Raw genomic sequence first — 26,767 nt, 5'->3', positions numbered from 1 at the left:
TCGACACACAGTTGTAGAATTCCCTTGCAGGTGAATTTAAGCTAGCGATTGAATTGTGTTTTCAGATGAAAGCGCTTATAACCTTCTCCCAAAGTAGAGTACTCTTCCTCCACCCAAACCTAAAATGTATATTTCTAAATACAGGGAAGCAATTGTATTAGAAAATAAATATAAAAATGAACACAGGACCATGGTGCCAAGAACAGTTAAGGCGCCATCTCATCGCGAAATGTGCCCACAGAGGCCAGAAGGCGAAAAACCTGAACACACATTCAGGAAAAAACCAGAACACACAGGCATGAAGAAAGTCATGGCTCAACCTGCTTGTGTGGATACACGCAAAGGGGACAAGCAGCTCCTTGAGAAATCTGGACTTGTCCCCTTTTATTTACAGAAAAACGATTACAGAATCGTTCCAGGCTACCTGCGTAGAAGAAAGGCAGAGAAAGAAAAGGCTAAGCAGGACAATGATGCCTGGTTAACAAAACAACAGGAAACAGTTAAACCACTGGCCGAACAGGAGAAACAAAACATTCTCCAGGGCCTAAAGAGGAGGTTTAATGAGCTAAACTTTGAATATCAATCCCTCCCTTTTACTATCTCCCCTTCACAGCACAAAAAATACAATTACAAAATGTTTCTCGAAGAGGCAATGAGTCAAGTTGAAAAAGACATTGCCCTTTTTGAGGAACATAAATACATTTACGTAGGCAGGGAAGATGCATCTGACAAACAACAGTTACAGCGGACTCCACTGCCACCCATTAGACCGAAAAAGACAAAGTTGACACCCGCTCCTCAAGTCACACAACCAACGAAAAAGGAAACTTTCTCGACCGACAACCTACCACCTTTTCGTAGGATGTGTGTTCCACCTATATCCAGAAGTGGAAAGCAACCTATTCCCATGACTGAGAACCTTCACAGACAACCTATTCCCACCCAACTAGTTATAATTCCACGACCTAGTCCTGTCCCTCTGCCACCTATTTGTAAAAAAGCTGAATCTACACCCCGACCACCTGTAAGACCTCCAATGAAACGAGGTGTAACACCCATCCTTCCACCCATTTCCACCAAAAAGCTGTAGTGCTGTACCGTTAGAGTAGTTTTTTAACTACCTAACCCCCAACCGGTCTTGACAGAAGCCGCACCATCTGAGCCTGGTTCTGTCGAAGGTTTCTTCTTTTTAAGACAAAGGAGTTTTTCCTTCCCACCGTCGCCCAGTGCTTGCTCAGATGGGATCATTTGATTGTTGGGCTTTTCTTAAACATAAATTGGCCTATTGAAAAAATGTAGTGGTTCTTACTACATTTTATTTTCAATAGACCAATTTATGTTCAAAAAAAAAAAAATTACAGCAGAAAAGAAAGCATGGGAGACATCTGATGCATTTCATTGCTTTTTAAAAAATAATTTATAATTTATCTGGAACAAATAAAAGAAAGTAAAAATAATCTTTTGTGGATTCTCTATCTGTCCATGAAGCCAGATAACACACACCAATTAGTTAAACTGCAGGAATGTCTTAAAGACATAAAGACCTGGATGGCCGCTAACTTTCTGCTTCTTAATTCAGATAAAACTGAGGTTATTGTACTCGGCCCTGAAAATCTTAGAAATATGGTATCTAATCAGATTCTTACTCTGGATGGCATTACCTTGGCCTCCAGTAACGCGGTGAGGAACCTTGGAGTCATTTTTGACCAGGACATGTCCTTCAACGCACATATAAAACAAATATGTAGGACTGCTTTCTTCCATTTGCGCAACATCTCTAAAATTAGAAATATCCTGTCTCAGAGTGACGCTGAAAAACTAGTTCATGCATTTATTACTTCCAGGCTGGACTACTGTAATTCATTATTATCAGGATGTGCTAAAAACTCACTGAAAAGCCTTCAGCTAATCCAAAATGCTGCAGCAAGAGTCCTGACAGGGACTAGAAAGAGAGAGCATATTTCTCCTGTTTTGGCTTCCCTTCATTGGCTTCCTTTTAAATCCAGAATTGAATTCAAAATCCTGCTCCTCACATACAAGGTCTTAAATAATCAGGCCCCATCTTATCTTAATGACCTTGTAGTACCATATCACCCTATTAGAGCGCTCCGCTCTCGCTCTGCAGGCCTACTTGTTGTTCCTAGAGTATTTAAAAGTAGAATGGGAGGGAGAGCCTTCAGTTTTCAGGCCCCTCTTCTGTGGAACCAGCTTCCAGTTTGGATTCGGGAGACAGACACTATCTCTACTTTTAAGATTAGGCTTAAAACTTTCCTTTTTTCTAAAGCATATAGTTAGGGCTGGACCAGGTGACCCTGAATCCTCCCTTTGTTATGCTGCAATAGATGTAGGCTGCCGGGGGATTCCCATGATGCATTGAGTTTTTCCTTTCCAGTCACCTTTCTCACTCACTATGTATTAATAGACCTCTCTGCATTGAATCATATCTGTTATTAACCTCTGTCTCTCTTCCACAGCATGTCTTTATCCTGTCTTCCTTCTCTCACCCCAACCGGTCGCAGCAGATGGCCGCCCCTCCCTGAGCCTGGTTCTGCCGGAGGTTTCTTCCTGTTAAAAGGGAGTTTTTCCTTCCCACTGTCGCCAAAGTGCTTGCTCATAGGGGGTCATATGATTGTTGGGTTTTTCTCTGTATCTATGAAGCGCCTTGAGGCGACTTTTGTTGTGATTTGGCGCTATATAAATAAAATTGAATTGAATTGAATTGAATTCTTTTTCTTCAATAAGTAGTAGAATAGGCAGTTCTTTATACATAAAGCGTAGTGTTTTGTTAAAAAATAAAGTGGCACAGCGGCACTGTGTTAAAGGCCTGTGTTTTTACCATCAGCGTGACAGCACCGTGCCGCCTTTGCAGTTTTAAGGCCCAGGGAAACAAGCCTGCCAGCGCTCTGTAGCGGCTGTGACCGCTGCCGATAAGGAAAGGCTGCTCTTCATAGAGGACTCAAGCTCGGGGAAACGTTTTCTGGTTGACTCTGGCTCCCAGAAGAGCCTCTGGAACTCTTGTGTCGTCTTTACAATGGTATATTATTTAATCTCAAAAAAAACAAAATAAAAAAAAATTGGAGATTTCCCGTATCACATAACATGTGCAGGTACACTGGTACAGCACATGTGAGCGAAATTCTTATGTGTGTGCAACAGAGGTGTGCAAAATACAATAACATAAGAACAAGCAAAATATACGAATGGGTAAATCTGAGAATTATAAGAATAAATATATGTACAAATATAAGAGTGTATGTTAGGGCTGTTCGATATAACGATATATATCAAATGACGATATAAAAATGTCTATCGTTTCCTATTACGCTATCGTTTGTTTCGTGATGTCGTAAAATAAACTGTTTACAGCAGTATTTTTCATCGTTTTGACGGTCACCTTAGTGGCTATATTAATTTCTTAAAGTTCTCTCTTTCTCTTATATTTAATATAACCACACTATGGGCGGGCAAGTGCCTGTTTTTACGTGTTTTCGTTAGCAACAATGATGGTAAAACCATCGCGTGGTTCCGCTGTACGCTTGTTTGTTTTCCACGTAAACCTTTCACAATAAAGCTCAAGATCCTGTTGAGACTTTTCAAAACAAACTGAATCACATGAGAGAGTATGCAGAGTTTACAGATGAGAAGCAAACAAAGAGCCGTCAGACTCAAACTATATGTATACACCTGCCCGCCTTCGTAAACAACTAAATGCTATGTTGCCCTATCATTTTTTGATTGGTCCACATGGTATATTTTTTCACCAATAGGAAAGGCTGGGGGAGTTGGGAGGGGGACTGAGTGCTTTCTAGTGTTTTTCCTTATAAAAACCGTTTCTTCCCGCAGTAAATATAAACAACGATAGTATTCAGGAAGAAAACCTGCATATATTATACTGAACATAAAGTTGTTTGCAAAACTTGTGCATAATTTTTACAAATGTACAACTTCTATTCACATTTCAAGTTATGAAAACAATTCCTTAAACATGTTTGTGGCTTTTACAGTAAAAATGACAAGTATTTTCTACTCGGATTTTGAATTTTTTTTGTCTGAATTTAGATCTATTGTGCAAATATAGTATAAATGAAAAATTAACTCAAATTTCAGATATTTGAGGTTGTGCCAAAAAAAAAAAGAAGAAGATTTTTTTAAAGGTGAAATATAGAGGTAAAATCTAAAGTAGTCAAAAACGGCCAATTATACTCTGGACCCCAGAGGGTTACTAAATACATTTACATGTCTTGGTGACTGCAGCTGGAACCTTGGCAAAAAGTGTATGTGTGTGTGTGGAATGCTAGCTACCAGCATTCATAATATAATAGTTACAATAGCAACAGTAACCAGGGGGGTGGGGCTTAAATGACAGAACAAAGACAGGCTACCATGATGTCACATGCCAGGCCACTATGATGTCACATGCCAGGCCACCATGATGTCACATGCCAGGCCATAAAAATCTATAAATAGGGGTGCCTCGACACACAGTTGTAGAATTCCCTTGCAGGTGAATTTAAGCTAGCGATTGAATTGTGTTTTCAGATGAAAGCGCTTATAACCTTCTCCCAAAGTAGAGTACTCTTCCTCCACCCAAACCTAAAATGTATATTTCTAAATACAGGGAAGCAATTGTATTAGAAAATAAATATAAAAATGAACACAGGACCATGGTGCCAAGAACAGTTAAGGCGCCATCTCATCGCGAAATGTGCCCACAGAGGCCAGAAGGCGAAAAACCTGAACACACATTCAGGAAAAAACCAGAACACACAGGCATGAAGAAAGTCATGGCTCAACCTGCTTGTGTGGATACACGCAAAGGGGACAAGCAGCTCCTTGAGAAATCTGGACTTGTCCCCTTTTATTTACAGAAAAACGATTACAGAATCGTTCCAGGCTACCTGCGTAGAAGAAAGGCAGAGAAAGAAAAGGCTAAGCAGGACAATGATGCCTGGTTAACAAAACAACAGGAAACAGTTAAACCACTGGCCGAACAGGAGAAACAAAACATTCTCCAGGGCCTAAAGAGGAGGTTTAATGAGCTAAACTTTGAATATCAATCCCTCCCTTTTACTATCTCCCCTTCACAGCACAAAAAATACAATTACAAAATGTTTCTCGAAGAGGCAATGAGTCAAGTTGAAAAAGACATTGCCCTTTTTGAGGAACATAAATACATTTACGTAGGCAGGGAAGATGCATCTGACGAACAACAGTTACAGCGGACTCCACTGCCACCCATTAGACCGAAAAAGACAAAGTTGACACCCGCTCCTCAAGTCACACAACCAACGAAAAAGGAAACTTTCTCGACCGACAACCTACCACCTTTTCGTAGGATGTGTGTTCCACCTATATCCAGAAGTGGAAAGCAACCTATTCCCATGACTGAGAACCTTCACAGACAACCTATTCCCACCCAACTAGTTATAATTCCACGACCTAGTCCTGTCCCTCTGCCACCTATTTGTAAAAAAGCTGAATCTACACCCCGACCACCTGTAAGACCTCCAATGAAACGAGGTGTAACACCCATCCTTCCACCCATTTCCACCAAAAAGCTGTAGTGCTGTACCGTTAGAGTAGTTTTTTAACTACCTAACCCCCAACCGGTCTTGACAGAAGCCGCACCATCTGAGCCTGGTTCTGTCGAAGGTTTCTTCTTTTTAAGACAAAGGAGTTTTTCCTTCCCACCGTCGCCCAGTGCTTGCTCAGATGGGATCATTTGATTGTTGGGCTTTTCTTAAACATAAATTGGCCTATTGAAAAAATGTAGTGGTTCTTACTACATTTTATTTTCAATAGACCAATTTATGTTCAAAAAAAAAAAAATTACAGCAGAAAAGAAAGCATGGGAGACATCTGATGCATTTCATTGCTTTTTAAAAAATAATTTATAATTTATCTGGAACAAATAAAAGAAAGTAAAAATAATCTTTTGTGGATTCTTTTTCTTCAATAAGTAGTAGAATAGGCAGTTCTTTATACATAAAGCGTAGTGTTTTGTTAAAAAATAAAGTGGCACAGCGGCACTGTGTTAAAGGCCTGTGTTTTTACCATCAGCGTGACAGCACCGTGCCGCCTTTGCAGTTTTAAGGCCCAGGGAAACAAGCCTGCCAGCGCTCTGTAGCGGCTGTGACCGCTGCCGATAAGGAAAGGCTGCTCTTCATAGAGGACTCAAGCTCGGGGAAACGTTTTCTGGTCGACTCTGGCTCCCAGAAGAGCCTCTGGAACTCTTGTGTCGTCTTTACAATGGTATATTATTTAATCTCAAAAAAAACAAAATAAAAAAAAATTGGAGATTTCCCGTATCACATAACATGTGCAGGTACACTGGTACAGCACATGTGAGCGAAATTCTTATGTGTGTGCAACAGAGGTGTGCAAAATACAATAACATAAGAACAAGCAAAATATACGAATGGGTAAATCTGAGAATTATAAGAATAAATATATGTACAAATATAAGAGTGTATGTTAGGGCTGTTCGATATAACGATATATATCAAATGACGATATAAAAATGTCTATCGTTTCCTATTACGCTATCGTTTGTTTCGTGATGTCGTAAAATAAACTGTTTACAGCAGTATTTTTCATCGTTTTGACGGTCACCTTAGTGGCTATATTAATTTCTTAAAGTTCTCTCTTTCTCTTATATTTAATATAACCACACTATGGGCGGGCAAGTGCCTGTTTTTACGTGTTTTCGTTAGCAACAATGACGGTAAAACCATCGCGTGGTTCCGCTGTACGCCTGTTTGTTTTCCACGTAAACCTTTCACAATAAAGCTCAAGATCCTGTTGAGACTTTTCAAAACAAACTGAATCACATGAGAGAGTATGCAGAGTTTACAGATGAGAAGCAAACAAAGAGCCGTCAGACTCAAACTATATGTATACACCTGCCCGCCTTCGTAAACAACTAAATGCTATGTTGCCCTATCATTTTTTGATTGGTCCACATGGTATATTTTTTCACCAATAGGAAAGGCTGGGGGAGTTGGGAGGGGGACTGAGTGCTTTCTAGTGTTTTTCCTTATAAAAACCGTTTCTTCCCGCAGTAAATATAAACAACGATAGTATTCAGGAAGAAAACCTGCATATATTATACTGAACATAAAGTTGTTTGCAAAACTTGTGCATAATTTTTACAAATGTACAACTTCTATTCGCATTTCAAGTTATGAAAACAATTCCTTAAACATGTTTGTGGCTTTTACAGTAAAAATGACAAGTATTTTCTACTCGGATTTTGAATTTTTTTTTGTCTGAATTTAGATCTATTGTGCAAATATAGTATAAATGAAAAATTAACTCAAATTTCAGATATTTGAGGTTGTGCCAAAAAAAAAAAGAAGAAGATTTTTTTAAAGGTGAAATATAGAGGTAAAATCTAAAGTAGTCAAAAACGGCCAATTATACTCTGGACCCCAGAGGGTTACTAAATACATTTACATGTCTTGGTGACTGCAGCTGGAACCTTGGCAAAAAGTGTATGTGTGTGTGTGGAATGCTAGCTACCAGCATTCATAATATAATAGTTACAATAGCAACAGTAACCAGGGGGGTGGGGCTTAAATGACAGAACAAAGACAGGCTACCATGATGTCACATGCCAGGCCACTATGATGTCACATGCCAGGCCACCATGATGTCACATGCCAGGCCATAAAAATCTATAAATAGGGGTGCCTCGACACACAGTTGTAGAATTCCCTTGCAGGTGAATTTAAGCTAGCGATTGAATTGTGTTTTCAGATGAAAGCGCTTATAACCTTCTCCCAAAGTAGAGTACTCTTCCTCCACCCAAACCTAAAATGTATATTTCTAAATACAGGGAAGCAATTGTATTAGAAAATAAATATAAAAATGAACACAGGACCATGGTGCCAAGAACAGTTAAGGCGCCATCTCATCGCGAAATGTGCTCACAGAGGCCAGAAGGCGAAAAACCTGAACACACATTCAGGAAAAAACCAGAACACACAGGCATGAAGAAAGTCATGGCTCAACCTGCTTGTGTGGATACACGCAAAGGGGACAAGCAGCTCCTTGAGAAATCTGGACTTGTCCCCTTTTATTTACAGAAAAACGATTACAGAATCGTTCCAGGCTACCTGCGTAGAAGAAAGGCAGAGAAAGAAAAGGCTAAGCAGGACAATGATGCCTGGTTAACAAAACAACAGGAAACAGTTAAACCACTGGCCGAACAGGAGAAACAAAACATTCTCCAGGGCCTAAAGAGGAGGTTTAATGAGCTAAACTTTGAATATCAATCCCTCCCTTTTACTATCTCCCCTTCACAGCACAAAAAATACAATTACAAAATGTTTCTCGAAGAGGCAATGAGTCAAGTTGAAAAAGACATTGCCCTTTTTGAGGAACATAAATACATTTACGTAGGCAGGGAAGATGCATCTGACAAACAACAGTTACAGCGGACTCCACTGCCACCCATTAGACCGAAAAAGACAAAGTTGACACCCGCTCCTCAAGTCACACAACCAACGAAAAAGGAAACTTTCTCGACCGACAACCTACCACCTTTTCGTAGGATGTGTGTTCCACCTATATCCAGAAGTGGAAAGCAACCTATTCCCATGACTGAGAACCTTCACAGACAACCTATTCCCACCCAACTAATTATAATTCCACGACCTAGTCCTGTCCCTCTGCCACCTATTTGTAAAAAAGCTGAATCTACACCCCGACCACCTGTAAGACCTCCAATGAAACGAGGTGTAACACCCATCCTTCCACCCATTTCCACCAAAAAGCTGTAGTGCTGTACCGTTAGAGTAGTTTTTTAACTACCTAACCCCCAACCGGTCTTGACAGAAGCCGCACCATCTGAGCCTGGTTCTGTCGAAGGTTTCTTCTTTTTAAGACAAAGGAGTTTTTCCTTCCCACCGTCGCCCAGTGCTTGCTCAGATGGGATCATTTGATTGTTGGGCTTTTCTTAAACATAAATTGGCCTATTGAAAAAATTTAGTGGTTCTTACTACATTTTATTTTCAATAGACCAATTTATGTTCAAAAAAAAAAAAATTACAGCAGAAAAGAAAGCATGGGAGACATCTGATGCATTTCATTGCTTTTTAAAAAATAATTTATAATTTATCTGGAACAAATAAAAGAAAGTAAAAATAATCTTTTGTGGATTCTTTTTCTTCAATAAGTAGTAGAATAGGCAGTTCTTTATACATAAAGCGTAGTGTTTTGTTAAAAAATAAAGTGGCACAGCGGCACTGTGTTAAAGGCCTGTGTTTTTACCATCAGCGTGACAGCACCGTGCCGCCTTTGCAGTTTTAAGGCCCAGGGAAACAAGCCTGCCAGCGCTCTGTAGCGGCTGTGACCGCTGCCGATAAGGAAAGGCTGCTCTTCATAGAGGACTCAAGCTCGGGGAAACGTTTTCTGGTCCACTCTGGCTCCCAGAAGAGCCTCTGGAACTCTTGTGTCGTCTTTACAATGGTATATTATTTAATCTCAAAAAAAACAAAATAAAAAAAAATTGGAGATTTCCCGTATCACATAACATGTGCAGGTACACTGGTACAGCACATGTGAGCGAAATTCTTATGTGTGTGCAACAGAGGTGTGCAAAATACAATAACATAAGAACAAGCAAAATATACGAATGGGTAAATCTGAGAATTATAAGAATAAATATATGTACAAATATAAGAGTGTATGTTAGGGCTGTTCGATATAACGATATATATCAAATGACGATATAAAAATGTCTATCGTTTCCTATTACGCTATCGTTTGTTTCGTGATGTCGTAAAATAAACTGTTTACAGCAGTATTTTTCATCGTTTTGACGGTCACCTTAGTGGCTATATTAATTTCTTAAAGTTCTCTCTTTCTCTTATATTTAATATAACCACACTATGGGCGGGCAAGTGCCTGTTTTTACGTGTTTTCGTTAGCAACAATGACGGTAAAACCATCGCGTGGTTCCGCTGTACGCTTGTTTGTTTTCCACGTAAACCTTTCACAATAAAGCTCAAGATCCTGTTGAGACTTTTCAAAACAAACTGAATCACATGAGAGAGTATGCAGAGTTTACAGATGAGAAGCAAACAAAGAGCCGTCAGACTCAAACTATATGTATACACCTGCCCGCCTTCGTAAACAACTAAATGCTATGTTGCCCTATCATTTTTTGATTGGTCCACATGGTATATTTTTTCACCAATAGGAAAGGCTGGGGGAGTTGGGAGGGGGACTGAGTGCTTTCTAGTGTTTTTCCTTATAAAAACCGTTTCTTCCCGCAGTAAATATAAACAACGATAGTATTCAGGAAGAAAACCTGCATATATTATACTGAACATAAAGTTGTTTGCAAAACTTGTGCATAATTTTTACAAATGTACAACTTCTATTCACATTTCAAGTTATGAAAACAATTCCTTAAACATGTTTGTGGCTTTTACAGTAAAAATGACAAGTATTTTCTACTCGGATTTTGAATTTTTTTTTGTCTGAATTTAGATCTATTGTGCAAATATAGTATAAATGAAAAATTAACTCAAATTTCAGATATTTGAGGTTGTGCCAAAAAAAAAAAGAAGAAGATTTTTTTAAAGGTGAAATATAGAGGTAAAATCTAAAGTAGTCAAAAACGGCCAATTATACTCTGGACCCCAGAGGGTTACTAAATACATTTACATGTCTTGGTGACTGCAGCTGGAACCTTGGCAAAAAGTGTATGTGTGTGTGTGGAATGCTAGCTACCAGCATTCATAATATAATAGTTACAATAGCAACAGTAACCAGGGGGGTGGGGCTTAAATGACAGAACAAAGACAGGCTACCATGATGTCACATGCCAGGCCACTATGATGTCACATGCCAGGCCACCATGATGTCACATGCCAGGCCATAAAAATCTATAAATAGGGGTGCCTCGACACACAGTTGTAGAATTCCCTTGCAGGTGAATTTAAGCTAGCGATTGAATTGTGTTTTCAGATGAAAGCGCTTATAACCTTCTCCCAAAGTAGAGTACTCTTCCTCCACCCAAACCTAAAATGTATATTTCTAAATACAGGGAAGCAATTGTATTAGAAAATAAATATAAAAATGAACACAGGACCATGGTGCCAAGAACAGTTAAGGCGCCATCTCATCGCGAAATGTGCCCACAGAGGCCAGAAGGCGAAAAACCTGAACACACATTCAGGAAAAAACCAGAACACACAGGCATGAAGAAAGTCATGGCTCAACCTGCTTGTGTGGATACACGCAAAGGGGACAAGCAGCTCCTTGAGAAATCTGGACTTGTCCCCTTTTATTTACAGAAAAACGATTACAGAATCGTTCCAGGCTACCTGCGTAGAAGAAAGGCAGAGAAAGAAAAGGCTAAGCAGGACAATGATGCCTGGTTAACAAAACAACAGGAAACAGTTAAACCACTGGCCGAACAGGAGAAACAAAACATTCTCCAGGGCCTAAAGAGGAGGTTTAATGAGCTAAACTTTGAATATCAATCCCTCCCTTTTACTATCTCCCCTTCACAGCACAAAAAATACAATTACAAAATGTTTCTCGAAGAGGCAATGAGTCAAGTTGAAAAAGACATTGCCCTTTTTGAGGAACATAAATACATTTACGTAGGCAGGGAAGATGCATCTGACAAACAACAGTTACAGCGGACTCCACTGCCACCCATTAGACCGAAAAAGACAAAGTTGACACCCGCTCCTCAAGTCACACAACCAACGAAAAAGGAAACTTTCTCGACCGACAACCTACCACCTTTTCGTAGGATGTGTGTTCCACCTATATCCAGAAGTGGAAAGCAACCTATTCCCATGACTGAGAACCTTCACAGACAACCTATTCCCACCCAACTAGTTATAATTCCACGACCTAGTCCTGTCCCTCTGCCACCTATTTGTAAAAAAGCTGAATCTACACCCCGACCACCTGTAAGACCTCCAATGAAACGAGGTGTAACACCCATCCTTCCACCCATTTCCACCAAAAAGCTGTAGTGCTGTACCGTTAGAGTAGTTTTTTAACTACCTAACCCCCAACCGGTCTTGACAGAAGCCGCACCATCTGAGCCTGGTTCTGTCGAAGGTTTCTTCTTTTTAAGACAAAGGAGTTTTTCCTTCCCACCGTCGCCCAGTGCTTGCTCAGATGGGATCATTTGATTGTTGGGCTTTTCTTAAACATAAATTGGCCTATTGAAAAAATGTAGTGGTTCTTACTACATTTTATTTTCAATAGACCAATTTATGTTCAAAAAAAAAAAAATTACAGCAGAAAAGAAAGCATGGGAGACATCTGATGCATTTCATTGCTTTTTAAAAAATAATTTATAATTTATCTGGAACAAATAAAAGAAAGTAAAAATAATCTTTTGTGGATTCTTTTTCTTCAATAAGTAGTAGAATAGGCAGTTCTTTATACATAAAGCGTAGTGTTTTGTTAAAAAATAAAGTGGCACAGCGGCACTGTGTTAAAGGCCTGTGTTTTTACCATCAGCGTGACAGCACCGTGCCGCCTTTGCAGTTTTAAGGCCCAGGGAAACAAGCCTGCCAGCGCTCTGTAGCGGCTGTGACCGCTGCCGATAAGGAAAGGCTGCTCTTCATAGAGGACTCAAGCTCGGGGAAACGTTTTCTGGTCCACTCTGGCTCCCAGAAGAGCCTCTGGAACTCTTGTGTCGTCTTTACAATGGTATATTATTTAATCTCAAAAAAAACAAAATAAAAAAAAATTGGAGATTTCCCGTATCACATAACATGTGCAGGTACACTGGTACAGCACATGTGAGCGAAATTCTTATGTGTGTGCAACAGAGGTGTGCAAAATACAATAACATAAGAACAAGCAAAATATACGAATGGGTAAATCTGAGAATTATAAGAATAAATATATGTACAAATATAAGAGTGTATGTTAGGGCTGTTCGATATAACGATATATATCAAATGACGATATAAAAATGTCTATCGTTTCCTATTACGCTATCGTTTGTTTCGTGATGTCGTAAAATAAACTGTTTACAGCAGTATTTTTCATCGTTTTGACGGTCACCTTAGTGGCTATATTAATTTCTTAAAGTTCTCTCTTTCTCTTATATTTAATATAACCACACTATGGGCGGGCAAGTGCCTGTTTTTACGTGTTTTCGTTAGCAACAATGACGGTAAAACCATCGCGTGGTTCCGCTGTACGCCTGTTTGTTTTCCACGTAAACCTTTCACAATAAAGCTCAAGATCCTGTTGAGACTTTTCAAAACAAACTGAATCACATGAGAGAGTATGCAGAGTTTACAGATGAGAAGCAAACAAAGAGCCGTCAGACTCAAACTATATGTATACACCTGCCCGCCTTCGTAAACAACTAAATGCTATGTTGCCCTATCATTTTTTGATTGGTCCACATGGTATATTTTTTCACCAATAGGAAAGGCTGGGGGAGTTGGGAGGGGGACTGAGTGCTTTCTAGTGTTTTTCCTTATAAAAACCGTTTCTTCCCGCAGTAAATATAAACAACGATAGTATTCAGGAAGAAAACCTGCATATATTATACTGAACATAAAGTTGTTTGCAAAACTTGTGCATAATTTTTACAAATGTACAACTTCTATTCGCATTTCAAGTTATGAAAACAATTCCTTAAACATGTTTGTGGCTTTTACAGTAAAAATGACAAGTATTTTCTACTCGGATTTTGAATTTTTTTTTGTCTGAATTTAGATCTATTGTGCAAATATAGTATAAATGAAAAATTAACTCAAATTTCAGATATTTGAGGTTGTGCCAAAAAAAAAAAGAAGAAGATTTTTTTAAAGGTGAAATATAGAGGTAAAATCTAAAGTAGTCAAAAACGGCCAATTATACTCTGGACCCCAGAGGGTTACTAAATACATTTACATGTCTTGGTGACTGCAGCTGGAACCTTGGCAAAAAGTGTATGTGTGTGTGTGGAATGCTAGCTACCAGCATTCATAATATAATAGTTACAATAGCAACAGTAACCAGGGGGGTGGGGCTTAAATGACAGAACAAAGACAGGCTACCATGATGTCACATGCCAGGCCACTATGATGTCACATGCCAGGCCACCATGATGTCACATGCCAGGCCATAAAAATCTATAAATAGGGGTGCCTCGACACACAGTTGTAGAATTCCCTTGCAGGTGAATTTAAGCTAGCGATTGAATTGTGTTTTCAGATGAAAGCGCTTATAACCTTCTCCCAAAGTAGAGTACTCTTCCTCCACCCAAACCTAAAATGTATATTTCTAAATACAGGGAAGCAATTGTATTAGAAAATAAATATAAAAATGAACACAGGACCATGGTGCCAAGAACAGTTAAGGCGCCATCTCATCGCGAAATGTGCCCACAGAGGCCAGAAGGCGAAAAACCTGAACACACATTCAGGAAAAAACCAGAACACACAGGCATGAAGAAAGTCATGGCTCAACCTGCTTGTGTGGATACACGCAAAGGGGACAAGCAGCTCCTTGAGAAATCTGGACTTGTCCCCTTTTATTTACAGAAAAACGATTACAGAATCGTTCCAGGCTACCTGCGTAGAAGAAAGGCAGAGAAAGAAAAGGCTAAGCAGGACAATGATGCCTGGTTAACAAAACAACAGGAAACAGTTAAACCACTGGCCGAACAGGAGAAACAAAACATTCTCCAGGGCCTAAAGAGGAGGTTTAATGAGCTAAACTTTGAATATCAATCCCTCCCTTTTACTATCTCCCCTTCACAGCACAAAAAATACAATTACAAAATGTTTCTCGAAGAGGCAATGAGTCAAGTTGAAAAAGACATTGCCCTTTTTGAGGAACATAAATACATTTACGTAGGCAGGGAAGATGCATCTGACAAACAACAGTTACAGCGGACTCCACTGCCACCCATTAGACCGAAAAAGACAAAGTTGACACCCGCTCCTCAAGTCACACAACCAACGAAAAAGGAAACTTTCTCGACCGACAACCTACCACCTTTTCGTAGGATGTGTGTTCCACCTATATCCAGAAGTGGAAAGCAACCTATTCCCATGACTGAGAACCTTCACAGACAACCTATTCCCACCCAACTAGTTATAATTCCACGACCTAGTCCTGTCCCTCTGCCACCTATTTGTAAAAAAGCTGAATCTACACCCCGACCACCTGTAAGACCTCCAATGAAACGAGGTGTAACACCCATCCTTCCACCCATTTCCACCAAAAAGCTGTAGTGCTGTACCGTTAGAGTAGTTTTTTAACTACCTAACCCCCAACCGGTCTTGACAGAAGCCGCACCATCTGAGCCTGGTTCTGTCGAAGGTTTCTTCTTTTTAAGACAAAGGAGTTTTTCCTTCCCACCGTCGCCCAGTGCTTGCTCAGATGGGATCATTTGATTGTTGGGCTTTTCTTAAACATAAATTGGCCTATTGAAAAAATGTAGTGGTTCTTACTACATTTTATTTTCAATAGACCAATTTATGTTCAAAAAAAAAAAAATTACAGCAGAAAAGAAAGCATGGGAGACATCTGATGCATTTCATTGCTTTTTAAAAAATAATTTATAATTTATCTGGAACAAATAAAAGAAAGTAAAAATAATCTTTTGTGGATTCTTTTTCTTCAATAAGTAGTAGAATAGGCAGTTCTTTATACATAAAGCGTAGTGTTTTGTTAAAAAATAAAGTGGCACAGCGGCACTGTGTTAAAGGCCTGTGTTTTTACCATCAGCGTGACAGCGTTGTGTTGTTTTTAAGTACTGTATAATACTTAAATATGATCAGTTAGACAAAACCAGCTGATGACAAATGTTTTGTCTTGCTTTGTTTTATATTTGGGACAGTTCTTAACCCAGTTTACAGCATGATTTAGCAGATATACATTTGCCCTTCTAAACAGAGAATGTTTCAATTTCACAGGTTTCACCTCAATTCTTTTATCTGCTGAACTAGAACACTTCAAAATGTGTGACAGTACCAGTAGATAACCACATTTCTGCAAGTTTGTTTTTTGCTTGTTCAGCAACTTCAGCAAGTGGTTATTGATGTATCATACTTTCTTCAGTCGTGATGGATTCTGTTTTCAGACAGGGTAAAACATCAGGATGGTGGCTAATACGGAAAGAAAAATGGATGGTGACAGAAAAACAGAGATAGCTTATACTAGACAGAATGGCCTGCATCCCTTGCTGTGTTCTTTTAATTCTTCAGCAAGGCATTTGATGATGACTATGGGTTCTGGACTTCATGTAAATAATTTTCATCCAAATACTAAAAACAATCCTTATGCAACTTTGTCCAATTCATAACTGGGTACTAAAAGGGCTTCAATTCATGAACAGATGATGCAAGACTTCTGTTTAACATCTTTAATAAAAGCTACGAGTGGAAACTTTCATTTAACATCAAGTCTTGGCAGCATACAGAAGTAAAATATGTAAAAAAAATTGAAATTGCCCAACATTTACAGATTTAATGTGCTATATGTGCATGCCGTTGAATGCATATGTATAGGTTTGTGCATGAGTTTTCTAAGGCTGTGTTGTCATTCTCAGTTTAAGAAGCAGCACAAATACAATGGGCCTGCTGAGCCTGACAGCCATAAGCATCCGTCATAATGAAACTACCTTTAATGAAACAAGCTCAGGAACTGCCCCTAGACACACACACACCTACAAGTTAAGCACACTAATAACTCATATATATAATCTGTGAAATCTCACATAGAGTGCATTTTGGATGTAACAAGAGCAAATCACAAGAAAGCAACAACAAATAAATAAATAAATAAATGACACCCCGCTAAACAATAAATATATCACCAGTGTTGGGACTAACGCGTTATTAAGTAACGCATTACAGTAACTACGTTATTATTGTGGTAACGAGCACGGTAACTAGTTATTATGCCAAAACCAGGAACGCGTTACTCGTTACTGGGATTTAGATAGGCTCGTTATTCGTTACTTCGTGTGGTGGCTATCGCGGAGCTTCCACAGATTCAATAACATTAGCAAGTGGTGGAAGCCAGCAGGTGGATGAGAGAAAGGGAGGCAAGAGGAGAGACCCGAAGCGGCCGCCGGTCCCAGTGTCAGGTGAACTGAACTTCAGGTAAGAAGTTATAACCTGCAGTCCATCTGGGTCAGATATGAACCAAGTTTAGATGGAGTTTATTTTCGTTATGCTGACTTTTTTGTACTGCGTGCTAGCTAGCATGACGGAGTTTCTATACAGCTGGGTGGGTGCTATGTTACTGATGTTGAACTTTATTTTGTTCATAAGGTTAATTATTAGAGTTGCCAACCGTCCCGTAAAAAACAGAATCGTCTGGTATTCAGAGAAAATATTACGCGTTTCTTATTGAGGTGAAAAGGAACAGTTTGTCCCGGACTTCAGCTACAATGAAAAAGACACACAGCTGGAGTTATTCTGTGTTTACGCTGCACAGCTGCCTCTTCTTCTCTCATCCTCTCACCCTCCCTCTCCTGTTTCTACTTCAATCATGAAACTGATCAATGATCAGCTGATCGGCTTTTCTCTCTTGTTTATTTATCGCCCACTTTGCGGCAGAAAGAGGAAACCAACGGATGTCGCGGTAAACAACAGCAGCACTTTTAAGCTTGATCAGCTGTTGTTAGAATTTATTTAATATTAATTTCTAGTATCAGCTGATGTTTGCTGGAGCCACAGCTGTAAAGCTGCTGGTCATGATGTCGGTTTGGATATGTGGTGAGTGGGAAACATGAAGATGAAACCAGGAGATGTCCTTACTGAATCATCAGAGCTGTGATGGAGAAACAGGTTTACCTTTTAGGTGACATGAATGAGTTGAAGGGAAGTTATGAACTGTTTCTGAGAGACAAATAACACCAGGATCCTTTTCTAAGCAGCTGACAGCTGGTAACTGTGCAGGGGCGGGTCTAGCAAAGTGTTGCCAGGGGTCCATGTAGGGAATTAAAAGGGAAAGGGGGGCACAAGGAAATACTTTCTTATTCTCATTTAAAATGTCTCACTTTTAAAAAAATAATTATCTGAGTCTTACAACAAACAATTGATAGATTGATACATATATACCATCAGAACAGTGTACATCACTGTCACAACAGTATTTATTTTCATTCAAAGGCTTTATGATTTTTCCTATAATGGTGGGCCGGTCTCTAGTCAAAATGCCCGGGACGATTTTTTTGTCCCAGTCCAGCCCTGTATGCAGCTCATCTGCAGTCTGGTGTTACCTACATCTTCCTATTCAGAAGGCAGAATTTCCGAGTTCTGAGTACAATCGAAAGCACCACGACTGCAGTTTTTGTGTTGGATGTAAAAAGCAGGCTAGGATAGAATCAGGCGTGGGATTTCTCTCGTGGAAATGTGCACATTATTTTTTCCTTTCTATTGGTAGGTGGCACAGTGCACTTGTGGTAAGTAAGCAAGCTAGAAGAAGAATCTTGCTGGGTATCCAGTTACGGAAGCAACACATTAACAAGAGAATTCTGAGTAAAACCAAAGTTACTTTCCCTAGTAACTAGTTACTCTGAAAGTAACGAGTAACTTGAAGTAACTGAGTTACTTTTGATAGAAGTAACTAGTAATGTAACTAAGTTACTCATTTAAAGTAACTTACCCAACACTGTATATCACAGAACTTAACTTTGAGTGAGAAAAAAAGAGAAATAGTCTGGAAACAGATGAATTTTCAGTCACTGACACAGTGGGAGTTCTGGCAGACACGTTGCACTAAGAAATGTCTTATTTTTAGAGACTGACCTGAATGTATGTTAGATACTGGTCAACACTGGAGCACTTTGGGATGCTGTAGCCCTTGTAGAAGCTAAATGCAGGTCCAAACATTTCCTCACTGAACCACACCTTGGCAAAGGTGTTGAGGAGGCGCTTGTCATAGTCGTCGGTCACACGACCACCGTATTGAATCTCTCCAATCATGTATCGAACTGTGTTCCAGGACACACCCTAAGGAGATGATAAAACAGTGATAAAGGATGACAAAAAAATTGTTCATGAATGTGCAATATAATTTGTGAGCAGACTGAATACATACACAGTCAGAAAGCTCTAAAACTCCCAGCAGATGGCTGTTGTTGATAAGTATTTACAATATCCTTTCTTTAAATCTCAACCCTTTTAACATTTTTTTATGGTCAAGAGTCCTAATCACACAGAATAATAAGCATTACTCTACCTACCTTCTTAATATCCATGTCATCAAGATGGTTTTGAACAAACTGGACAGTGGCATTAAAATCAGCCTGGTTGAACTCATAGGGAATATTCCATCCCAGGGGGCCATATTTCCTTCTCTCCTGAACTGTGCTGTGAAGAAAGGCTACTGCATACAGCATCGGCCTCCACTGCGCCATGTTACTGACATCCAAAAGGTCCTGGTTTATACCTGGTCAGGGACATGCAGGTCAAAAAGATGTACTGCATGCCCAAAAGGAGGCTAAGTGTAACATCTACAGAAATGTATTGAAATAATCCATAACTGAATAAAGTCAGTTACTTCTAAAACCAAGCATTGCACAAACATGCACACACAGATTTCCTTTTTAGCGAACAGTTAGGATTTGTTGCGTAAATGTGGGAGAAAAGATAGTGAACTGAATATGTCAGTCAAAATAATACCTTCTTTCTGATATAATACCAAACTGCAATTACTAATCGAAATCAGAATTCCCTAGCAGATCATTACATGGAGAAACCTTTGGAATGCAAGCGCGCGGATCCACACAGGTATGCACACGGGTGTTCACTGCTCGTAGACCCAAATTACACCTTTCTTGGCTGCTACTTCGACGCACATCTGTCCTGCGTGCTGCACAACAACATTGAATATTTAGTATTTACTGCTGTTTACACTTAGCTAGATTAATGCGATGGTGTTGTGTTTAGTATGTTGCTTTGTTTTTTTTTTCTGCTTGTTTTCTATAAAAAAATAAAAAAAAATTCAAGCTGTAGATACGATCTCAATTCCCCTCCAGGAACCATGTCATCTGAGCCAGGAAAAGACAGCTGGTTTCTACATTTTAAAGATTCTTTTCTTTCTTCACCCTTGTTTTGGACCAAAACACAGACTAGATAACTCAGACTTGTTTAAAATTTTACTAACCTTGGGTAACATGGGTAAAAAACAAAATCCGGAATACAATAAATATAGCATCAAACAGGTGTTTCTCCCACATTTCCATCTTTTTATTCACTTACTTATTCCTATCATGGATATCACGAAGTAGAGGTGTTTTGTATATCTGCATCTCCAAATGTACACATCAATATTGGAATATATTTCATTCTCTTAGGTCCTCTTTCTTTATCACATAGATAAATTGGATCTATTAAACTGGCTAGTATTTCTGGACTTCTTTAATGTGAGCTTAAGTGAGCCAAACCTACCGCCATATGTCCTCTTAAGCCCTGCCTTGAGGCCCTGTGGTGGTTCATTGGTGAACTTGATGGACATCTGGAGAAGTGTGATGGGAAAGTGTCTGTGGACCTCAGTGGTCATCCAAAGGCGGAAGCTGTTGTTGACAAAGTCTGTCTCTGTCACAGTGTCCATGAGCTCATCCATGAAGTCCAAACCCAGGTGGCAATTCTGGAGTAAGGCCCAGCCACCCTGGGGACAAACACAGTAGTATGCCTATCATCCATGACGAAGACTATAAATGAGGAGTTCAAGAAAACCCTAAATAATTTCTATAAATTCCAAACCACATTTTTAGAGACAGAACATCTGTATTGCTAAAACAGCAGTAATATCTCACCACTCACATTAGCCATAGTTTGCTGCAGAAGCTTGCGTGCGTGGACCTCTTGTCCTTGACCCATGGATACATAACGGGTCTCGATTTTCAGCTTCTTCCCGAGTGCTATAATGGAGTCAGTTGGATCTGAGCCCATTGAAAGGAAGCAGATGAGAGGTGTTCGTGGGTCCGACTCCTCCCACATCTTCTCTAAATCAAGAATCACCCCTTCAGTGTATTTCTCCCCTACTGCGTCCATTATGTATTTACGGGCCTAAAGGAAAGAATATGATGCAAAGCAGATGTAATTTTTTAAATGCTTTGTAATGCAAAGAGTTGAGCAAAGTAGTCCAATAGTATATATTGGAATAAATTTACTTTCTAGAAAGCTGAGAACTGAGATAATTCTTCAAAGCATTTTCTTTACTGGCTAACTCTTTTTACCCTTAAGGCTAGGGCAACTGTGGACTGGACTGTGAGTTTAACTAAATAAATTGGACTCCAGGCTTGTCTTCAGTGGGCCAGAAAGTTATCCATCAGTAAAACTGAATATCTTTTAGCCACTGTAAATATTCAGGCACAGCAGGCTGGAGGGTGAAAGCTGTATAACAACAAGTTACACAAGCTGCTTCTTATCTCAAGAAGAGCTTTGACCAAGCAGCTTTCAGTGAAGATTAAGAGATTATACATTCTTGTTTTGTGGTCCGTGTCTCATTTATGTAGCTGTATTTTTAAGTCAGGAGGTATCGCTTCCCAAGCTTTAAGCCATTAATTCTCAGATTAGCAACTTTAAGCCTTTTCTCTTTCTTTAGTGGTAATTATTAATTTTAATTGCAGTCTACAGTATACTATTGAAAATGCACTATGATAGAAATGAGAAAAGTAGATTTACATTGCCTGTTCTACTTGTTGTGTTGTATATTATAAAGTAGGCAAAAGCATGACCAAAAAACAGACCAGACAACCAATGTTTGGCTTTCTAATTAAAGAAAATGGATTGGGTGACCCTTAGCCATCCTATGCTGCTATAGGCTGGTTAGACTCTTCTGATGCTTTTAAAGTTTACACTGCGATATTCATACTGTTAATATTTCCCTTCTCACTCCTGTAGTTTATGTTTTGTCCTTGGTCTCTCTATGTTCTCCTTTTCTCTCTCCTCTTTACCCCTCACCAGTCGCAGTAGATGGCCTCCCTTTCTGAACCTAAACCAGCTTCTGCCAAGGACCCGATCATTAATTCTGGAGCACCGTCACCAAAGGCTTGTTCACAGGGGAACTTATAACAGTTATTACAATATTAATGTTCCAAGGAACTTTTTGTTTTGAATTGGCATTATATAAAGAAAACTGAATTTAATCATTGTATCTGTCCTCTATAGCCATGCATAAACATGTCTCTCCTTACTTGTGCGATGGTCCTGTCAGGACACCAGCAGCGTATGAGGAGCAGCCGTCTAAAACAGTCAAGAGACTGGTCATAGGAGTTTGGGACTACTTCCTCCTCTGGGGCCTCCTTGTCAAACCAAGCCTTCCACTGTTTCTCGTTACGACTTATCTGTAAGAAGACTTATCTGTGACAAAAAGCTCTGACGTGGGAAACAAATATAAAACAGGGCAAAACTTTAACTGCATTACAGCACATCAAAATCTGCAGAAAAGATAAAAGAATACTGTGAACACTTCAAACATATTTAGACACAAAGTGATCTTCAAAGTGGCCAACAAAAGAAAGCTAATAAGTAACAACAAAAAAAGACAAAAGAAGGATGAAATGTACCCTGTTTGACTATGTGCACTCCCTCACTCTCTCTCTGTGTCTCGTCTCCCTTAACTGTTTCCGTGTCCCCCTCGTTGTCTCCTCCCGTTATCTCCCTGGTCCGTCTCATCTCCCTGAATTTTCTTTCCTCCCAGCTCCCGTGTCAAGTTGTGTGACTTGGTCTCTGTCTTAGTGATTCCTGGTTTACTTTGATAGTCTTCTGTCTGGTGTGCATCATGTTCAGTTTTGTGTCCCCGTGTCTCGTTAGTTAGATCACGTTCGGCTGGGTCCCCTCCAGTAGTTTGTTCCCTCGTTTGCCCTGGTGTGTATTTATGTCTGCGTCTCCCTCTGTCCTGTGTCGTGATCTCCCTCATTTCCCCGCTGTGTGCTCTGCCTGCCTGTGTAGTTCATGTGTATTCCCAGTTTAATAAGTTTTGTATTCCTGGCGTCCAGCAATAAAGCTGTTCTGAGTGTGAGTCTGCATTTCTGTCCTATCCTGCCTGCTTCACACAGCAATTCATGACAATATAGCTGAGGTCTCATGCATGGAAGAAGTCTTATTTATGGCACTTCATTTTATAACGAGCACAGACAGACACAACATGTAATGCGTGACCTAACTAGATGATTATGCAATAACAGGAGGCCATGAATTGACACTGCTGTAAACACCATGTGCTTCCAAGATGCGATCTGCATGTGTGATAGCACAAAATATGCCAACAGATTGTGCTAATATTGTTATGTTTATCACAACGAAGCACAAAGGAAACTAGACTAGCAGAAGTGGCATGGCAATGGCACGGCAATAAACTTTTAACTGTATAACAGTGGATACAGCTCATCAATATAGCTTTAAACTCTCACATACTTTAGGATCAAATTTAGAAAAAAAAAATTGAGGATATACCCAAGACAGTTTAGCAGTCAGTCATAAGGTAACACATACATAGTGGAGGGACCAATTATTTGATCCCCTGCTGAATTTGTAAGTTGCCAATTTGTAAGTTTCACTTCCAATGAAATGAAAAACAGTCTCTATTTTTAATGGTTGTTTCATTTCAATTTAGAAAGACAGAACATCAACCAAAAATCCAGAAGAAACACATTACATAAAAGTTACAAATTGATTCACCTATCATTGTGAGAAATAAGTATTTGATCCCCAAGCAAAACATGACTTAGTTCTTAGATGCCCTTTTTGGCAGCCCAAATTACTGTCTACAGTTCAATCCACAAGATCATTTCTGAAGCAGTAGTAATTGTACTGTGCCCCGTTCTAATGCCAGACTGAAATTCACTTAACACATTAACAAGTAAAGACTGTTTTTGCTCCAAATTTATCGGAGATTCGATAATTTGAGACTGAGGGCAAGTGTTACTCTTCTAAAGGCTCACTTTTACATAACAGGTGAAATAGGCAGTTTTCCATTTTTTTTCTTGGAACAAAAACATAAAGGAAGCAAAAATTCAGTTTAATCCAATTCAATTTGATTTTAATTAAGGTTTATTTTTATTGCTAACTATAGGCTTTATAAAAAAGGAACGTTTTATTTATCTTAAAACAGAGGAAGTGGATAATTTTTTGAAATAAGATGGTTGCAATATGGTCTATAATTAGATGAGACACTTAGATCAAGCAAGGAATTTAAGAAGTAATTTAATGACAGAAACCTTAAAAGCCTGTGTTATGTATCCTGTTAATAATGACAAATAAATTATAATTAAAATTGTAGTATCACCCTGGCTACAGCGATGAAAAGAAAGTGTGTACAAAGTCAAGATGTAGAAGAAGATAACTGAACATTTTCAAACATCATCACTAAATGTTTGACTAAACCTCAAAACTTCTGTTGAATAACTTAAACTTCTGAATAACATCGAAAGTCAGACCTGTCGTCACAATAATACTGCAAGAAAACTAGCCCATTCGCTTATACCATTGGTGTGTATCTTATGAAGAAATACACAAAGCCAACTTCAATGTCACTTTGCTAAAAGCAGAACAGTTAGAAAGTCCACCACCTCCTCCTTGTCTTTTTTTTTTTCACCACCTCTCTAATCCAGAGCGTTTCACTTTAATTTGCTACACAGCTACAACATCCAGGGGGACCTCAACCAGTCCAGCTTCAGTCCAGGGCTAATCCAATAACATCTAGCAAAAACGTTCCCCACCTGTGGGTGGATGTTGTTCTTGGAAAACTGCTTATTTAGGCCCAAATTATAAACTATCACCATTGCAAAAACTTCAGGCACCGACACATATGGTGGTCAAGTCAGAATCATAAATCACCTTAAACACGCATGTTTTTATCTTTAGTAACAACAGCAATGCCATGGATAACTGTGTGTAATCGAACAAAATTAGAAAAAATTAGGCAGGTTTCCTAATAAAGCTGTATTAACAACATCTTAACAACTAGTTTCTTTAAGAAATCAAGTCACTTCAAAGGGATAAAGCAAGCCCTGCTTCTAAATCTCAATAAAAATGTACCTTTAAAATATTGCTCATATTTAGGCATGTGTGTAATCTTGAAAAAGAGTATGCCCTTTAACGACTACTTACTGCAGTCAAAAAGCTACCTGCTGCTACTTAACATTAAACTGAGAGTTGCTTATGTTTGTCTATTAGCCCTGAAAGCATTAAAGTATTTTAGGGGTTTAGTGCTTTGTTTTATCAGTAATTACTGTTAATTACTCTTCAGCAGAGTGTGTTACAATTTTAAGACCTGCATCTGAAATGCTAATCCAACTATCCCTGTGATTCATGCTTAAAAAAACCAAATGTCTATTTCCAAGTGCACACACAAACACAAACACACACACACACACACACACACACACACACACACACACACACACAGTTTGAGTATGCACACATGCTCAGCCAAAAGTATTTGACTGGAAGTTTCTCCAACTAAGCTCATTTCACAGAGCACTTAGTTTTGACTCCACGGGGACCACAGTGCTGTCATTCATCCACAAGGGTGTGTGTATTTAAGTGTGAGTGACAGTCCATCATGATGAGTGTGTGTCTATGTACAAGAGGGAAATGAAGTGAGCCATGATGAGACTGATATTGACATGCTTACTAGAGCAAAGAAGAGCTGTGAAAAGTATTTAATAAGCACCTTGAGACAACTGCTGTGTATGTGAGTGTGTGAGTGTGCAGGTGTGTATGTGATAGATTAGAACTGCTATCTGAAGACTTAAAAGATAAAAGTCCAAGTGGGTAGATTTTCTGTAGGCTAAAGGACACTATCATACAGCTGTCAAGGCATGTCTAAATTGATCAAGTGTATGTTGTACCTGATCCAGTATATCAGCGAACTGCCAAAGTTTGCTGAGCTCTACAAGATTTAGCCAGGTCATGTCAAGGATCCATTTAGCTGGTTTCTGGGGGCAAGCCTTCAGATCCAAGGATGCACCTCCTGAATAATATGAACATGAACAATTACAGATATAGACACCTGCAAGTATAACTGGAGGATCCAATGCAAAAAATTCAATTTTAAACTCCCAAAATACATAACAAATGTAAAAATGTAAACCCAATCTTCAAAAACACAGAAAAAGTCATCAGAATTGTAATTTGTTGTTTATCAGGCCGGAGCTGACAGATGGTGAAGCTGCGTGCGTGCACCAGACTGTGGCTGTTCTGGTTCTGCCAGTTGCCATTGCTGGGTTTTATCCCCACAGTGAGGAGCACTCCATATCATATTCAGTGAACTGCTACAGTGTCAATATGTTCAAATTCTGCATAGTTTCTGTCATGAGGTTTAAAACCTGTCTACTCCTTGAAATAAACAATAAATATGGTTAAAGAAAAGAATAACAAACAGCAGAAACAGATGGCAATTTTAACAAACCTTCAGGCTGTTTTGATGTGAATGATAGCTTTACAGAAACCCTTGTATTTTCATTTTTATTTCAAAATGGTGTTTTAAAATAAATCTTAAGAAAAAGTAGGGAAAAACAGTTTTTGTCCAGATGAATATGTTTCAGAAAATCTGTCTGTTCATTCTAACAAGCCGTAAGAAATATCATAATCATGTTTACAACCATGTGATCGATCAAACAGGAAGTAGAGTGTTGTTAGCTAAATGATCTATTCGTTAGCTGTAGAATCTTTGGTTCTGGACAATTTGTGAGTCAGCACAGCACTGGCAGCCTTCATGCACTATGTGTCTCAGTATTCAGTGATCCCGCCCTGTAACTTTACATGGTCTAACACTTTGTAGTTTAGCTGATGGTGGAATATCTAGGAGTGAA

The 26,767-nt window shown here is 39.2% G+C and overlaps 1 protein-coding gene across 1 annotated transcript in view; it reads right to left on the bottom strand.

Annotated features, from left to right (window-relative positions):
• The window catches only part of dnah5 (dynein, axonemal, heavy chain 5), a 109,328-nt gene that overhangs the window by 12,788 nt on the left and 69,773 nt on the right, over positions 1-26,767 (bottom strand). The window contains exons 77-82 of the mRNA XM_086310800.1: positions 25,805-25,926; positions 22,145-22,294; positions 20,769-21,014; positions 20,394-20,613; positions 19,187-19,392; positions 18,750-18,953 (exon numbers count right to left, since the gene is read on the bottom strand). Of these exons, the coding sequence (XP_086166926.1) occupies positions 18,750-18,953; positions 19,187-19,392; positions 20,394-20,613; positions 20,769-21,014; positions 22,145-22,294; positions 25,805-25,926 (1,148 nt within the window). The remainder of the gene's footprint in view (positions 1-18,749; positions 18,954-19,186; positions 19,393-20,393; positions 20,614-20,768; positions 21,015-22,144; positions 22,295-25,804; positions 25,927-26,767) is intronic.

This window comes from Aulonocara sp. 'chitande type north' Nkhata Bay, linkage group LG11 (assembly GCF_057382095.1).
Source record: "Aulonocara sp. 'chitande type north' Nkhata Bay isolate Kocher_YH1m ecotype deep benthic linkage group LG11, A_spYH_male_GT1.1, whole genome shotgun sequence".
Taxonomy (NCBI): domain Eukaryota; kingdom Metazoa; phylum Chordata; class Actinopteri; order Cichliformes; family Cichlidae; genus Aulonocara; species Aulonocara sp. 'chitande type north' Nkhata Bay.
The sequence above is the reverse complement of the archived record's forward strand: the minus strand, read 5'-3'. Positions and strand labels throughout refer to the sequence as shown.